Below are 15692 nucleotides of genomic sequence, written 5' to 3'. Positions count from 1 at the left end.
TGACTCGTTTTCTCCATTGTGGTTTTTGTGCATTCATGGATTCACTTGAACTGTCTTGTTGTTCCTCAGAGAAGATGTTAAATTGAACAATATTTTCACTTTGCAAATCATTTAAAGTCATCTAAATCTTAAATCTGCTTGTCAACAAGGAAAGACAAGAAGGGGATAAAAAGCTTAACTGGTATTTTTGTGCTGTGCATTCAATACCTGTAATGCAAAAATGTAAAATCAATAATGCTTTCATTTTTCAGTTATCCTTACAAATTGTAAAAGAACTTATAAAAGAGTCTATAAACTCCACAGAAAGCAGCGGTGGATTCTAATGTGCTTCTTTTGCCTCCTTCTTTTCCTCATTTCATCACGAAACCAGTTGAAATGAATGAGCATAGACTAACGTGGTTATCAGCATGCTATAGGAGAAACATAGGTGAACAAGTGACTTTACAGAGTGTCGGAGTTGAGTAAAGTACAAAAAGAAAAATCCACAAGTTGAAAATTTCAGTTTAAAATTTTGCAAGAGGATCTTGTCCACCTTGGTAGTATTGCCAAGATGAACTTATTTCAATAATCATTGCTCATATTAATGCTCATATCACACAACACATAGCTTATAATAAATATATCTATATCTTTTATTTATGTGATTTACAGAATAAATACAAGCTAGAGAAGACACAACAGAACTTAGGAAGTTTTGGAACTAAATGAGAAAAATGTATATAGAGTCTTATGTATTGATAACATAATGAAGCTAAAATATATTTAGGGAGGAAGCTGCTGTTGAAACCACAGAAAGGGTCAGGACGGAAGGTGGAGATGCAAAATTATGCCCATTTGTGAGGTAAAAGGGCAGGAAATGAGTCAGATTAGAAACTGTGGGTTCAGAGACAGAAAGTGAGCCCAGAGATAGGCAGATGCCAGTAAAGCATGTTGCATTAGTAATGGAAGAACTAAGCCTAGGTAGTGTACCAGGGGTCATCAGGAGTTCTCTGCCTGTTGATCTTAATCAAACACCAGATAGCCATGTCACTGACTTTCTCTCACTTTTCTGGGTTCAGGTGACAGAGTTACACTCTTTCTTCAGCCCAACATGTCCTGTAAAGTCTTGGGCCTGTCTTTCCTGATATGATTTTAATAAGCATATGCACACCCACAGTCTCAATTCACCAGGTAAATTAAAAGGAAAGCACACCTTATACTTCCCAGAATAAGCCATCTTTCAATCTGCAAGTGCCAGGCAGATGACATTGGTTGCAGGTTCTATTGGGACTGGAATCCTCTCCACCCTCAAAATGCAGTTCAAAATTTTTCTGCATGAAATGGGGTCTTTCAAGGCTAAGGCACATCTTGCGAAACCACTTTTTTCACATAATCTGTACTAGAGTAAGGTGTGGCCTGACCTCAGCTAATACAATCCCCTTTGTTCTCAGTATGTAAATACAGTACCAAGTAGATAGACAGAAATGTTCGGGTCAGGGATGTTCTCACAGACAGAGAGCTCTGGACCTGACAGTGGAGGATGGCGAGGAACAGCTAGAGCTTCCATTCCTGAATGTGCAGGCAGATGCTCTGCTCACTTGTACTGTTTGATATGTCCTTAGAAACAAAAGACAAAAGGAAAAGCAATCAGAGTGCAGCAAGTTAACTGGGCTGTCATAAATCTTACATTATGATGAAATTATTAGGGAAGGACACCCAAGAGTGGATGCAATGTACCATCATCAACAAAAGAAGGAAAAAGACACAAAGCAAAAACAGCATCGCAAGTTTCCTGACAACACCCAAGTGTGGATGCAATGTATTGAAAGTGATGCATAGAGATGATTTTCTAGTCAGAATACTATGAAAAACAGATGTGTCCACATTACAAACTTGAAATACAGGACGAGTGTTGTGGGTATTAATATTGACTACTGATTTTTTTTTTTTTTAGTTAAGCATTTTTTTTTTAGTTAGTTTAATTCCTAAACAAGCTGTATACCCAAATCACCACACAGAGACTGGGATTTATTTAATTAATCTAGAGCTCAATGATGGCCAATAGTTACTCCATCCTAAACCTCCAAGTTCATATAGTTTCCTACCATTCAGATTTCACCCGTTACACTTGCTTTTAGTCACATCTTAGGTCCAGTTCATCTCTCCACGTGGTTTCAAGACCTCCTCAGGGTTCCAAGTCTTGGCTTGCGGATCTCTCCCTCCTCCTACTACTTACTCACTTCCTCTCTTCTCCTCTGGACCAGGATGTCCCACCATATTTTCTCCATTGCACAGCATTGGCTGGTTATTTAATTGCCAACTACAGAGAACAAATGATGGTTTGTTTACACAAACTTGAGACAGGTGATGCTTAGAATAAGCATCACAATGCAATGTCCAGATTGAAACCAGATGGTGAGGTAGAAAAATCAGCATTTGAATGAACAAGGGTACATTCCACGAGAATTTTTTACCAACAGATGAGTCAACAAGACCAGTAGACTACAGAGTTATGTGATGAAAAACCAACCTGTGAATATTTAAAAGCATCAAGTCACAAACATTAAGCAGGGATATTTTAGGATTTATGAATTAAAACCCAGAAAATATGTTTTAAAAAAGAAGCTTTTAGCATGACAACCCAACCAAAGGCAGGGAAGAAACTACAAAGTTCTGCTCTGGTGGGAAATAATACCTTTAAATTTTTTTGTACATTGAGACCAATAAGAACATAAAATGGCAGCATTTTAATTTTTGCCAGAGAACCTGTTAAGAAAGAACAGCAAGTTTTAGTCAATTCAAGAAACATACGTTGGGTATCTCTTACTCATCCAAGGAAAGCAGAGTAGGATACCTGCCCACAGTATAGACTACATGAACAGATAGTGAAAGACAGAAAGAGAAGTGTATCATTCAAAAGAAAGTATTTCATCTGTGCATTGAATAAAAACAAGAAAAAAATGCATCTAGGATTTTGGCTTTTTTCACTTTTAAAACCATTTTTATTCTTTAAAATTTTATTTTCCTTTCATTGTTTCTTGATCATACCCACCCACTACCACCTCCCCCAACTCACCCTAGAGCCCCACTCCATCTCCAGCCCAATATTTTTGTGTTATTTAAACACCCTTGAATCCAGTCAGTGCTCTCCATGTGTGTGGCCATTTACTGGGGCATAACATGGCTGTTGCCCACATCAATGTACAGAAGCTGCGCTTACCAGCGTGAGACAGGCACCAGACTGAGGCATTTATCTGATTTTGAATCAACAGAAGAAAAACATTCTGTCCTGCAGAACATGAATCCCTGCATTTTAAAGATGAAAACTGATATGAATTACAATATGCTGGATGGGAATAAAGTGGTCATATAATCATTACCAGCAGATCACACAGGGCCACTGTGTGAAGGAAGACTAAAGAGGTTCTTTTTCAGTCGGCAAAAAGGCTGATTACCAAGGAGAAAAAACTGCATTCCACAGTCTGTATGATTGGTGACCATGAAAAAGACAGAGTGAATGTAAACACCTGCTTTCCCAAGATTTATTAGAACTTGTTTCTTTGAGTTCTTAACTTAAGGAAGCTTTTTAAAAACAGAAATGTACTTTTGGTAGGTAATTCACACACAGTATTTTTAAAATTTATTTATTTTTATTAGTTACAGTTTATTCACTTTGTATCCCAGCTGTAGCCCCCTAGCTAATCCCCTCCCAATCTTGCCCTTCCTTCCTCATCCCCTGCCATGCTTCTCCACAAGTCCACTGAGAGGGGAGGACCTCCTCCCCTTCCCTCTGACCTTAGCCTATCAGGTCTCATCAACATTGGCTGCATTTTCTTCCTCTGTGGCCTGGTAAGGCTGCTCCCTCATGAGGGGGAGGTGATTAAAGAGCCAGCAACTAAGTTCATGTCAGAGATAGTCCCTGTTCCCATTTTTAGGGTACCCACTGGATACTGAGCTGCTATGGCCTACTTCTGTTCAGGGTTTCTGTGCAGGGGTAAGGTCCTTGGTTGGAATATCAGTCTCAGAAAAGACGCCTGGACCCAGATTTCTTGGTTTTGTTGCTCTCCTTGTGGAGTTCCTGTCCCCTCCATGTCTTTCTGTCTCCACCTTTTTCATAAGATTCTCTGCACTCTGCCCAAAGTTTGGCTATGAGTCTCAGTATCTGCCTTGATTCTTGCTGAGTAGTCTTTCAAAAGCCCTCTGTGCTAGGCTCCTGTCCTCTTCCTTGTTTTCTCCCTCTTCTGATGTTCATCCTGTTTACCTTTCTGAGTGAGGATTGATCATCGTACCCAGGGTCCTCCTTCTTGCTTAGCTTCTTTAGGTGTACAGATTTTAGTATGTTTATCCTATAGTATATGTCTAATATTCACTAATAAATGAGTATATACCATGTGTGTCTTTCTGCTTCTGGGATACCTCACTCAGGATGATCTTTTCTAGTTCCCACCATTTGCCTGCAAATTTCATGATTTCCTTGCTTTTAATTGCTCAGTAGTATTCCATATTCCACTGTCATCAGAACAAAACGATAGCCTACAGACTGGGAAAGGTTATTCACCAACCCTATACCTGACAGAGGGCTAATATTCAAAATATATAAAGAACTTAAGAAGTTAAACACCAACAAACCAAGTAATCCAAGAGGGACTCTGAAAGACTCTACCTACCAATATATCAAAGCAGATACTAAGACTCATAACCAAACCTTCAGCAGAGTGCAGGGAATCATATGAAAGAAGGGGGGAGTTAGTATGATGTGGAAAGGATAGGAGCTCCACAAGGACCAAATATATCTGGGCACAGGGGTCTTTTCTGAGACTGATACTCCACCAAGGACCATGTATGGACATAACCTAGAACCCTTGGTAGCTCAGTAATCAATTGGTTTCCCATAGTAAGGGGAACAGGGACTATTTTTGACAGGAACTCAATGGTAGGCTCTTTGACCTCCCCACCCTACAAGGGAGGAACAGTCCTACTAGGCCACAAAGGAGGACTTTGCAGCCAGTCCTGAAGATGCCTGATAAAACAGGGTCAGATGAAAGGGAAGGAGGTCCTCCCCAATCAGTGGACTTGGAAAGGGGCAGGGAGGAGATGAGAGAGAGAGGGTGGGATTGGGAGGGAATGAGGGAGTGGGATACAGCTGGGATACAGAGTTAATAAAATGTAACTAATAATAAAAAGAAAAAATAAAATACAAATAAATAAATAAATAAATAAATAATGGGGTACAGAGCTAAATAAAGAAATCTCAATAGACGAATATCGAATGGCAGAAAAACACTTGAAGAAATGCAAATCGAAACAACCTGAGGTTTCACCTTACACCCATCAGAATGACTAAGATCAAAAACTCAAGTGACAACACATTCTGGAAAGGATGTGGAGAAAGGGGAACACCCCTCCATTGCTGATAGGAATGTAAACTTGTACAACCACTTTGGAAATCAATCTGGTGCTTTCTCAGACAATCTGGAATAGTGCTTCCTCAAGATCCAGCTATACCACTCCTAGGCATATACCTAAATTATGCTCAATTATACAAGGACATTTGCTCAACCATGTTCACAGCAGCTTTATTCAAAATAGCCAGAATCTGGAAACAACCAAAATGTCCCTCAACAGAGGAATGGATACAGAAATTGTGGTACAATATTTTAAATCAATGCCTGTTTGTTTTCTTTACTATATGAACAGCCTGGGTATTGGCAAGCTGGCTGTTCAAAGCATTATAACCACCCATGACACAGAATCTTCCACCTGTGACTTGGCTCGGTATCTGTTAGACCCAGGCAATAGAAATTAGAATGAAGGACAGGTATATTGATTTCAAAGGAGTATACCTTTGCCACAGCACAGGTTTGCTGTAGTTTTTCTTCTTAAGTTAAAAACATGTCTTTCTTTCCAGGCCTGCAGTCTGTTGTGGTGACACTGGTCCAGTGTTTGAAGAAACTACTGGGTGCCATTGTCCTAACTCTGTTTTTTCTGACTGTGTTTTCACTACTTGGGATGGGTCTTTTCATGGGCAACCTGAAGCACAAATGTCTGCGATGGCCCCAAGAGAATGAAAATGGTACCCTGCACAACAAAACTGGAATCCAGTCCTATATTCCAGGTAAGAGTGACTCCACATAATGACGGAGAAGTCTTTAGAGAAGTAACACTCCATTTCTGAGCAAATTATAAATCTTGTAACTATACTCAAGAGCTAAGTTGAATATGTTTTTCTTTCTTTTTTTAAACCAAAAGCAAAGTTTTCAGTTTTTAGACAGATAATCAGGAGAACATAAATTTTATAAAGCCGTGTAAATTTTATTTTTAAATTTACTCCAAGGAGCATAAAGTTCATCTTTTTTACTATTATTTAAAAAATTATTTATTTAAATGTAAATTTTTAGTTTTTCTGTTACAATGTGTGAGATTACTTTAAGAGTCAGAATATCACTTTAGTATAGAAATGCACTGCTTAGATTTCCATTACTAGTGTATTTTAAAATACTTTTAGTCCTACTTTTTAAAGTAAGGCAAACATTTGAAACAGAAAGCAATAAATAATAATAATACATCCCAGTATTAGATATCAGGAAATACATGCGTAATCAACATAATTTTTCAGAAGGGACATAGCAATGGCTGTGCTACCCTCATCAACAGAACAGGAAAAGAGAGGAATTAAATGAAGTTCTGGGATTTTATAACTACTAGGCAGGGGATCTAGCTGGGTTAAGACTGCCTTAAAATCATATGCCTTTTCACCAGGCAATAAACTCATATTGGATTCTGCTCCCATATTAGACCTCCACTGACAATATTTAGGGAATGTGTCTGTGTTTGTGTATTAAGAGGCTTTAATCATTTTAATCTCATGCAGTTTATATATATACATACACACACACACACACACACACACACACACACACAACTTTTTTCTCCCATAGTTTGGATCCTGTGATTTGAATTTGGAACAGACAATGCAATGTTCCTAATCCTGCCTATTCATAGCTATAGTACCTAATATCTAGAAATACGATGTATATTCACAAATAGCAGTTCAGCATGTGCTAACATATTATGTAGGTTATGAAGTACAGTAGCAAAGGTTGTGGTTTCAATTAACACATCACCCTGCACTAGGCACTCAATACAGAAAGGCCGGCTCCAGTTAGAAGCAGAGGATTCTGGCCTCAGTTCAGGCAAATCACCAGGAACAAACTTTAGAAACGTAATCTGAGGTATCTTCCTTCAGCAATACTGTCATGTGTGGCTGTTTTATCCATTTTTCCTGACGTGTGTATTTCTCTTGTGCTCAACAACAATTTTAGAACAGCAAAGCACCTGTGTTCTCAAAGGTTCCTGGCATGTCATGAGATGGCAGATTAAAAAGCAATGGTTTCCTCTTTTCTCTCAAGGACATAGGCAGACATGTGTCTCCTGTGGAAATTCGGACAGGTTTCATATGGCTGATTCCAGAATAATTGTAAAGCCTCATTTCTTTCTCTCTTTCTCTCTTCTCTCTCTTTCTCTCTTTCTCTCTCTTTCTCTCTTTCTCTCTTTCTCTCTCTCTCTCTCTCTCTCTCTCTTTCTCTCTTTCTCTCTCTCTCTCTCTCTCTCTCTCTCTCTCTTTCTTTCTTTCTTTCTTTCTTTTTCAGAAAGAGAAAACTTCTACTATTTGGAAAGCGAGAGAGATGCCCTCCTTTGTGGCAACAGGACCGATGCGGGGTAGGTGGGGTCAATGCTCTCTGATAGCATGTCATCATCACTTACTTGCTGAATGAATATTTGCTTCACTAATGTTCACAGTTGCCCATATTTTCCCACTTCATTATCAGAGCTAATCAGAAGAGCTGTCCTGTTCTTTCTCAGATGTTTCTCACAAAATTCCATAGATATCAAGTCTTAGAAACAACAGAAATGCATTTCTCTGTTGAGCAGATTTAAATCTTCAGCTCCAGGTACCCAAGGCTTTCTCTCTTGGCTCATAGAAGTTGCCTTTTTGCTGTAACCTCATAGCAGAAGTGGGACAAAGTCTCTCAGATTTACTCTGTAAAAGCATTAACCGAACACATGAGACCTCATTTTGGTCTAGTCCGTCATTAAAAACCCCACCTGATACTACTATAACCATGAGACAGAATTCCAAAATGTCAATTTTGAACAAAAGCAGAAATGTGTAGTATAAAATACCATTATGCAATTTTCCAGAAAAGGTTGATTAATAAAGAGACTTATTCTATCTTAAGAATCTAGAAAATCACAAGGCTGCAACTCCAGCAAAGATGATTTATTTTCAGTGCATCCCAGCACCAGCAATTAACAAAAAAAAAAAAAATAAAAGTTAGTTCTCTATAAGAGCTTTAAAAAAAGAAATATCAAAGATTACTGTTATCTTCTTTATTTTTATCTATATGTATTATATATTACATTAATAAAATTATTTTTAAAAAACCATTAATAAACAATAATTCAACAAGGTAACATTATTCTTATGTATTACTACTATAGACTTTTTATTACACACACACACACACATATATATATATACTCTTTTTATTACACACACACACTAATATGGGGAGGTGATTTACCATGGAAATTAAAATAACAACTTGCAGGAGTTGATCCTCTCTTCTATCCTATGAGTCCAGAGCCTGGTGGCAAATGACTTAATCCTCACAGCCACCTCACTGGCTGTGTCCTGTAGAATAGAGTGGAACAAATAAGAAAAGTAGCAAGAAGTTGCCGCCCCGCCGCATTGACTTAGAAGTGGTCCTTGATGCTTTGCTCTCCATAGAGATGATGCTCCATCCGTTCATAGTGCCCTTTCTTCTTCCTTTCTAACGCTGACATTCTGAGAACAGATTAGGACACTGGGGAAGTGAGAGCATACTTGTACAGTCATATAACCCTGGGTGATTCAGAAGTGTTATCATGTAGTTTACATTCTAGCCTCCGATCCAGAATCTGGGCCCTTCTCTTTGTAACATCTTATTCGGTAGCCTTCCACTTTAAATACATCCCGCTGCCTTGTGAAGACCTCTGTCTATGAATAGAAAGACCATACTATTATATTTCAAGGCAAGAAATAAAAGCCATATGGTTTTGTTTCACCTCTAACACCATAGTTAGCAGCGGGATGAGCCACCTCAAATCATTAGATGAATGAATATGACAACCAGCATGTCTTTACTCTGGCTCTTAGGATTGCAGTATAGAAAGCCTCCATGCACAGTCTTCAAACCACCTCTTCCAGTATATGTCTAAAGTGTGTGGCATGGCCAGCCCCAAAATAATGTCAGGGGAAGGGCTACGCAGAAGCCTTGGACAGGAGAAAATAGGATTTATTGAGCCAATATCATAATAAAGAACCACATTACTCCAACCTTAACATAGATAAAAGTTTGAGAACTCCCTGAAAGGGAAGGAAATAAATATTTAATGCGCTCTTTTCCCAAGTGCTAGCTCTATTTTTCAATTATTAATGTGACAAATGTTTTCTCACCCTTAAATAGTGGGAACTAAGAGTCTGAGGTGAGATCACTTGAAAAAGTAAGCCTTCGAATATCGTAGTTTATTTTTATCAATGCTATTTTCTAACATTTATACTTTCACCATGACATTCAGAGAGTTTCCCGTCTTCCTATCTCTCTCCCTATCCCTCTGCTATCTTTATTTTTATGGCATTGCAGCATGAACAGAAGGACTCAAAAGACAAAACGGTTTATCACAGACTAAAACTTCCAGCTTCTCTAATTTGATTTTGAGCAGCAAAAACATGAGTAATGACAGTACGTTATATTCTTGGAATTGGTAACTATTCTTGCCACAATGAACTATACATATGTTTGCCTCATTTAGACATTCAGCCATGTATTAATGTTCAAAGTATATATTTGGTGAATATATACATTTGTCCAATTTAAATCAATCTTTAAAGAATGGCTTTTTGAAAGCTAATTTGAGCATACTTACAATTCTCTTTCATTACTTTACATGTGCAACATGTAATATAACTTCATTTTTAGTGCTTTGTGTAAAAAAGAAAATTGATTACCTTCATGCAAGGGGCTCTTTCTATGCTCTTGGGGAGGAGATAGATAGTATTTATTTATTTTATTGTTTTTACATTTTTTCCACCTCCCTCTCTCTTCTCCTCCCATGCCCCTCTACAAGTTGATTGATAAGGGAGGTCTTCCTTCCCTTCTATCTGACCCTAGCTTATCAGGTCTCATCAGGACTGGCTGCATTGTCCTCCTCTGTGGGCTGGTAAGGCTGCCCCCCTCCCCGCCAAACTCAGGGGGAGGTGATCAAAGAGCCAGCCACTGAGTTCATGTCAGAGACAGTCCCTGTTCCCATAAGTTGGGAACCCAGTTGGACACTGAGCTGCCATGGGCTACATCTGTACAGGGGTTCTAAGTTATCTCCATTCATGGTCCTTGGTTGGAGAATCAGTCTCAGAAACTACCCGTTTCTGCACAGATTTTTTGGTTCTGTTGCTGTCCTTGAGAAGTTCCTGTCTCCTCCTCCAGGTCTTTTTATCTCCCCCTTCTTTCATAAGATTCCCTGCACTCTGCCCAAAGTTTAACTATGAGTCTCAGCATCAGCTTTAATACCCTGCTGGGTAGTCTTTCAGAGGCCCTCTGTGGTAGGCTCCTGTCTTGTTCCCTGTTTTCTCCCTTTTCTGATGTCCATCCTGTTTGCCTTTCTGAGTGAGGATTGATCATCTCACCCAGGGTACTCCTTCTTGCTTAGCCTATGTAGGTGCACAGATTTTAGTATGTTTACCCTGTTAGTCCATTGCCTGAAAGATATTTGATATCAAACATTTCTTCCTTTCTTTGTCTCCTTTAGCCAGTGTCCTGAAGGTTATGTGTGTGTAAAAAAGGGCATGAATCCTGACAATGGCTTCACGAGTTTTGACAATTTTGGCTGGGCCTTACTTGCTATGTTTCGATTGATGACCCAGGATTATCCTGAATTACTTTATCACCAGGTAAAAAAGATAATCTGAGATAATCTGCACTGCATATGTTAGCAATATCTTCTCCACCCTTGCATAATACAGGACAAATGTAAGTCAAATTGTTAAAAAGAAATTGTGACCACACACACCCACACACACACACACACACAGTATGTACAAGGTGCATTGTGTAAAGAAGAATTCAGGGACAGAAGCAAAGAATTACAGCTGCTGAAGGGGAAATCTCCATCAACTCCTGTGCCCTGACTGTGTTTGGTTTTTGATATTTTATCTTTACAGCAATGCTCCAAGGTCAATGCATAGACCCTCATTTACAAGGCTTTCGCTTAGGACATTGCTGTTGCTGTTTACAGCAGTGCCAAGTGATAGCATTCCACAGAAGCACACTCAGATTTTAATTCTGATCTTTCCTATTGCATTAAAACGTCTTCATCATGCTGAGCAGTGGCATGCCTGTCACCACCAGCCATGCAGTCCCATTGGAAGCAGCCATCTGCTGTGGTGTGTGTGATCATACTAATCTGTTTGTCAGGTCAGCCACAATCAGTGCACACGTCATTTACACACTTTCAGCCCAAGGTGAATTTATTTCGACATAATATCATATTCAATTGAAGAACATCTGTTTACTTATTTTTTTATATATAAGATTTGAGTGGGTTGAATGATGTCTTCCAAATTTCCAAATGTAAGCACTGGAGCTCACCTTCTTGCTCCAAAGGGTGTGATGCTGACATGTCAGTACATGTGAAACATACAATGAGCAGTTAACTATTGAGTAAAAATATTGTGAGCCTATGAGATTGGTACACATTAAGCAATAATTTATTAGGTAAATTTTTCTATTTTCTTTTATTCTATTTTATTCTTTCTACTTAAATACTAAATAGTGTTCCCTTTGTGATGACAGATGTCTTATTGTTACGAACACAATATCCAGGTTTTAAGGATTTGAATTCATAGCTACTTTTGTGTAGCAGTCTCTCAGGAGGGATAATACTGTGATAGAGATTGGGAGTTCCTTTAAAGACCATCTCCATTACCATAAAATATGTGATCTTATGAGAAAAGCAGGATAGTTAATATCAAAAGATATTAGAACAAAGAATTGTCACTCTAAATTCTAAACATTCTTAAGAGTTGAGATTATGGTGTTTTCCACATACTTTATGTCGAGAGTGCTGTTACTCTGATTGATATAAACACATGTCTGATCCCCCTGAGATGGGGGCCAATGATAGACTAAAATCCAGTTCCACCAGGGTCTTTATACATCATGGTTACAAGTCAAATTGTATTCTGGGATTTTTATTTGTTTGTTTGTTTGTTGCCGTTGTGGTTTTTGTTTTTTGAGACAGTCTCTCAGAATAGCTGGCTGGCCTGGAGCTTTCTCTGTATATAAGCTGGCCTCGAGCTTGAAGATATCTACTTGTTTCTGCCTCCTGAGAGCTGGGCAAAAGTGTGTGCCAAAATAAAATAAAATAAAATAAAATGATGAAAATGCTGCACATAACGTTTTGTTTTTCTTTTGTAAGCTGATTTTCTAAGTTCATTATGTTAGCGTTTACATTTCTATTTTCTAACATTTATGATGTGGTTTGGCTTCTTCTGTAGCACCCAGAGCTTTTTATTTCTAAAATGTCTTGATATTTTATTAAATTAGCCTCCCTCATAATCTTCTTTATTTTTGTTTTGGTCTTTGGACTTTTGTTCAAAGCCCATATGTGTAATACAGTGTGCTTTAAGGCCTCTGCTGTATTTGATGATGGAATAAGACATTTCCTGAATGGTCCTTTATTGTGGTGGCTTCCACATATATTTTAAATTCCACAAGAATTAATGTTTCCTTCTATCATGATTAAGAGTCAGAATCTTAGCTTTTTAGTTACTTCCCCCTGAAGGGACTGCCTTTCTGGACCACAGTGGAAGAGGACATGCTAAGCTCTGATATAACTTGATGAGCTGAGGTGGATGGGAAGAGGGGAGCTCCCCTTTACCAGGAAATAAGGGAGAGGGGTGGGGGGACGGAGGGAAGGTAGGACTGGGAGGTGAGGAGAGTTAAGACCAGGATGTAAAGTGACTTAATTAATTAATTTCAAAATAGTCAGGTTTCCTTTTAGGTTTCCCGCTCACTCCTTTCAGAGAGAATGTAGATCCTTATGATATTCTATTTTGAATATCTGTTCAGGTATTTCTCTCCCTAGGAAGCAAACTTCCCCAAAAGGATTTTGCTTTTTATTATTTTTATTATTCACTTTAAATCCCCAATTAGCCCCTTACTCCTCACCTCCCTGACCCACCCTTCTTCCCTCTTCCTACCACCCCCTTCTTCCCTACTCCTTAGAAAAGGGGAGTCCCCCTACTAACACAAACCCAGCACATCAAGTCACATTAGGACTAAACACATCCTCTTCCTCCATGGCCTGCTGAAGTGCCCCACCAGGAGGAAGTGACCAAAAAGCAGGCAACAGAGTCCATGTCAGAGACAGCCCTTGCTCCCTTTACTAGGGACCCATATGAAGATCATGCTGCCCATCAGCTGCATATGTGTAGGAGACCTAGGTCCAGTCCATACAGGGTCTTTGGTTGGTGCTTCAATCTTCACAAGCCCCCTACGTCTTGGTCAGTTGGTTTGGATGGTCTTCTTGTGGAGCTGCTGTAAGTCTCAGCATCTGTTTCTATCCATTGCTGGATGTAGGGTTGCTGAAGATATCTTCCCAATTGGTAGGATGCCATTTCACTCTACTGACAGTGTCTTTTGCCTTCCAGAAGTTTTTCAGTTTCATGAGTCCCATTTATTAATTGTTGATCTGAGAGTCTGAGCTGTTGGTGTTCTGTTCAGGAAGTTGTTTCCTGTTCCAATGAGCTCAAGGCTGGTTTTATGTTGAGGTCTTTGATACACTTGGACTTCAGTTTGTGCAGGGTGATAAATATGGATATATTTGCATTTTTTTCTACATGTAGACATCCAGTTATACCAGCACCATTTGTTGAAATGCTATCTTTTTGCTGCTGTATAGTTTTGGCTCCTTTGTTAAAAATCAAGTGTCCGTAGGTGTGTGCATTTATTTCTGGGTCTTTGATTCAATTCCCTTGATTAACCAGTCTATTTTATGCCAGTACCATGGAGTTTTATTACTATTGCTCTATAATACAACTTATTTTCAGGAATAGAGATACCTCCAGAAGTTATTTTATTGTACAGGATTGTTTTAGGTATTCTGGGTTTTTTGTTTTGTTTTGTTTCATATTCCATTTAGAATTATTATTTTCAAGGTCTGTAAAGAATTATGTTGGCATTTCTTTTTTTTCTAACTTTAGGAAAACAACAGTAGGTTATGTTGTGAACTACATCAACCTGTTTGCTAATGAAGGCCTTATTTTTTTCTTTTTTTAAACATCCAAGGGTTTGTTATAAAACTGCCTAGTTAGCATTATTTTAAAGTCAACCCCATGGGTCTTCAAGTGGAAAAGGAACAGAATCTGGAAGGTATTCAGTCTTGGAGTCTATTCCTGACTTTGATTTCTGGTCCTAATTGCTAATTGCTTTGATTTATTGGTAGATTTTGCCTTGCATTTCCCTAACCTCAACTGGTCAAGGCTTGGGTATGTTGTAGTTGTTACCAAAAGGTACACCTCATGTACTTTTGGCAATATTAAGGCAATTTTAAGTTTGTTCCCTGAATTCCTTGAGACACCTTAGCAAAACTCATGAAAAGAGTTAAGAGTATAGTTAACATTTGTTTTGGATCTGCTGTGTGCCAAGGTTTTTTATGAATTGCTTCATTTTATCCTCATATCTGTGACTACTCTATAAAATCAGTTCTAGAATTAGCCAATCTTATACTGCAGCCTAATAAAACAATAATTTCCTCTTTATTATGCTAGCAAGGATGCATATATTGAGTCTGGAGAGATGGTCCACACCTGTAATGCCAGCCACTGTGGCAGGAAGATTGTAAATTTGATGTTAGCTGGCCTGAGCTATAAAAGAGCCCTTGTCTTTAAAAAGGAGAAGGGATTTTGTAGTTGTTTAAGCCTATATTATAGTCATATGTTAAAAATATAATCTGTTAAAGTGCAAATATTGTGAACAATATTTCAACAGTCTGACTATTGTATGCCTACTGAAAATAATATCAAGTATCACATGAATGTTTTACTGGATAAGATAACAAATATATGATCCTTTTATTGCCCTTGGCCTGTAGCAAATGCTAGACTATTCAATTCTTGACACTGAATGTGTTAGTGTTAAAGCAACTACTACTCAGTAAAATCATTTAATCAAATCATGAGTAACTGTCCCAATGTCCTAACATGTTAATAAAATCACTTTTAAAGACTAACATGTTCTAAGTAAATAAGATGTTGTTTCAGTATATATTTGGGATTTCCTACTGTTCTAAACCCATCTTTAATTTTCTATAGTCACAAAATATCATCTATAGATAAAATTTTCTATTTATTCAAATGTATGCTTAAAAATCAAATAACTGTTTTCTTTAGTTGTGCTCATATGCGTTAATCAGTTGTATTTTCTACTGACATTTTTCTAAATTTGTTTTGACCTAGCACATGTAATTATTATGAAATCAAAGCTAGTCATGTTCAGCTCAGTAACATAAAATTCGATATTCAATTATCCTTAAATATTTCTTTCTGTACTTATGTCACATAAATCTCCCGTATCCTAATCAGTTTTCTCTGAAGAAGTCATCAGAGCGAGTGC

General features: G+C 38.2%; 1 protein-coding gene across 1 annotated transcript in view; it reads left to right on the top strand.

The window, feature by feature from the left end:
• The window catches only part of Scn7a (sodium voltage-gated channel alpha subunit 7), an 82220-nt gene that overhangs the window by 25875 nt on the left and 40653 nt on the right, over window positions 1-15692 (top strand). Inside the window, exons 7-9 of the mRNA XM_021657463.2 lie at window positions 5888-6094; window positions 7629-7698; window positions 10828-10969. Coding sequence (XP_021513138.1) covers window positions 5888-6094; window positions 7629-7698; window positions 10828-10969 — 419 coding nt within the window. The remainder of the gene's footprint in view (window positions 1-5887; window positions 6095-7628; window positions 7699-10827; window positions 10970-15692) is intronic.

Source organism: Meriones unguiculatus, chromosome 8 (assembly GCF_030254825.1).
Source record: "Meriones unguiculatus strain TT.TT164.6M chromosome 8, Bangor_MerUng_6.1, whole genome shotgun sequence".
Classification (NCBI taxonomy): domain Eukaryota; kingdom Metazoa; phylum Chordata; class Mammalia; order Rodentia; family Muridae; genus Meriones; species Meriones unguiculatus.
Note: the sequence above shows the minus strand (reverse complement) of the source record. Positions and strands in the feature narration are given on the sequence as shown.